General features: G+C 44.0%; 1 protein-coding gene across 1 annotated transcript; it reads left to right on the forward strand.

Annotated features, from left to right (window-relative positions):
• Positions 1–1,567: 1,567 nt before the first annotated feature.
• Positions 1,568–1,960, forward strand: LOC125590408. Its single transcript, XM_048763970.1, has one exon. It carries the CDS (start codon positions 1,568–1,570, stop codon positions 1,958–1,960), a length of 393 nt encoding a protein of 130 aa, XP_048619927.1.
• Positions 1,961–2,303: the final 343 nt, after the last annotated feature.

A 2,303-nucleotide genomic window follows, 5' to 3' on the forward strand; every position in this document is an offset into this window, starting at 1 on the left:
TCAGATATCGAGTTCTAGAATCAATCCTTAGCATCTATAGATTAGAGTTCTAATAACCTAAATGAACCCCTAAGTCTAGTAACCATCCTTCCATCAAACAACTCTCAGTCTCATAAGAACAACTACCTTGTTCGCCCTGTAATTTACTAAATTTACTGCTTTAATACCTATTAGCCTAACTTAATCATATAACTATTAGATCTTTTGTGTGCCCTAGCTCTCTGTGGATACGGTCCCTAAGTACTACAACTGAACCTCTTATTTGAGAGAGTAAAATCACTCCTTAGGGTAATTTGAGTAATATCATCGGGCGACAGTAGTTGATTCCCAACTACTTCCTCTCGCGAGGCAGACATACCACTCTTCAGTAAAACGAGCATAACTTTAGATTTAACCGTCAGATGGACCTCAAACCGGTGGCATTGGTGCTGGGAAAAATAATTCTGCAAGGAATTCCTCAATCCCCCGAACAGGACACTGGCCTTCAAGTTCCTGCCTAGAGAAATCCCGGCTTAATCCCTGCTTCCATCCCTGCCTCCGGGTTAAATGAAAGTTTTCTATTAAAGGAGATATTCCATATTTCTGAATATGGAAGAGTTTAACATAACAACCGACATCGACTAAGCTATAAACGGGAAGCCCAAACACTAAAACAGGGGATCGACATTCAGAGACTAAGAACTAAAGCTTGACGGCTAGAACTAGGGTTTATACACTAAAACATTGTAGTTCATGCTCATATCATCAATAGAATCTCTCTTTTAGTCTTTATCTTCTTGTTTGTTTAATACTCCGTAGTGCCTTCCAAGATCCTACCTTAAAATACCCTAACATTTTGGCGCTAGAAAGAGGGGGTAATCTAAGCTACATGACGATGACAACAAACGAACAAGACAAACAATTTCCAGCTAGTCCGAGAGAAGTTGAGCAGAAAAATCAGATCAGTCCTTTGCAAAGTCAAGTCACTGAGCTGAACAAAGCTCAAGACGCCACTGTAGAAAATCCTGAGCTTCTCACAGAAGTTCAAGTCTTAAAGAATACGCTAGGAGAACACTCCATGCTGATAGAGCAAAGTACGGAGAAACTCTCACAGCTCGTAGCAGAGAACCTAGCTCTCCGAGAATAGAATCAAGCCCTCTACAGGACATGCAACAATCCACACCGGTTTCGAACGCATGTTCGACCCATGCAGCCTCTAGAAACTCTGACTACCGAAGGCAATGATATCTGACAGCCTCTACCACTGAATGGAGATACCGCTGCGGGAACAGATGCTGCAAGGAGAAATCGAGTCAAACTCATTGATGACGACGATTCCAAGATGGAAACTGATGAGGAGACACCAAAAGGAGTAACTGCGAAGAAGTCCTCTGTGACTGCGAGTGGGTGTTCTCTAAGTATTTCGACACCATCCGGTCTATGGTGGAAAGACTTATGGTAGTGGCTCCTTCGATCCAAAGAAGCGATCCCAATTCATACACCGATACTCCCTATATTGACGAGATGGCATTCGTAGAGATGCCAAGGAAGTTCTCATTCCCCAACATGATGATGTATGATGGTACCAATGACCCAGACAACCCAATACAAGCAACAAATGCTCACTGTAATAGTCCAAAAGGAGCTAAGGAAAGCTACCATGTGCAAGGATTTCAGATCAACTTGGACAGGACCTGAGTTACAATGGTACATTAACCTTCCCAACGGGTCGATATGCTCCTTCGCAACCTTGAAGCACAAGTTCGTAGAGCAGTATGCAAGCACCAAGAGCCTCGAGAAGACAGCCGACAATCTCTACAAGGTCCTCCAGCATCGAGCTGAGCCCCTGCGCAACTATATAGCACGCTTCAATCAAGAAGAGGTAGCCATCCCCGAATGCAATGCCTCCACCGCAATCTCATCCTTCAAGAGAAGCCTACTACAAGATGGGAACCTATACAAGGAGCTAACCAAATATTAGTGCAAAACCATGGAAGACGTAATATCACGAGGCTAAGCACAAGTAAAATGGGAAGAAGATGTCGCGAGTCGATCCAAGGTCCCGCAGAAGCAGGACCAGAAATGATAGAAATAATAGAGAAAAGAAACACTATCAAAAGCCTAGAAAGGAGGCATGAAGCAAGAACCGGTGAAGGTACCAAAACCGGCCCCTGGAGAAAGCCGAAGGGATGACAGTGTCCACATGGCAAGACATCTCCCACCTCTCCTACCTCGAAGCCTGAATTGGTCAACATTCTGAGGCTGATGGACCCTGTTGGGGTCAAAATCGGTTCAACGGAATCAATGTCAGAAAATTCCTAGAA

Source organism: Brassica napus, chromosome C7 (assembly GCF_020379485.1).
Source record: "Brassica napus cultivar Da-Ae chromosome C7, Da-Ae, whole genome shotgun sequence".
Taxonomy (NCBI): Eukaryota; Viridiplantae; Streptophyta; class Magnoliopsida; order Brassicales; family Brassicaceae; genus Brassica; species Brassica napus.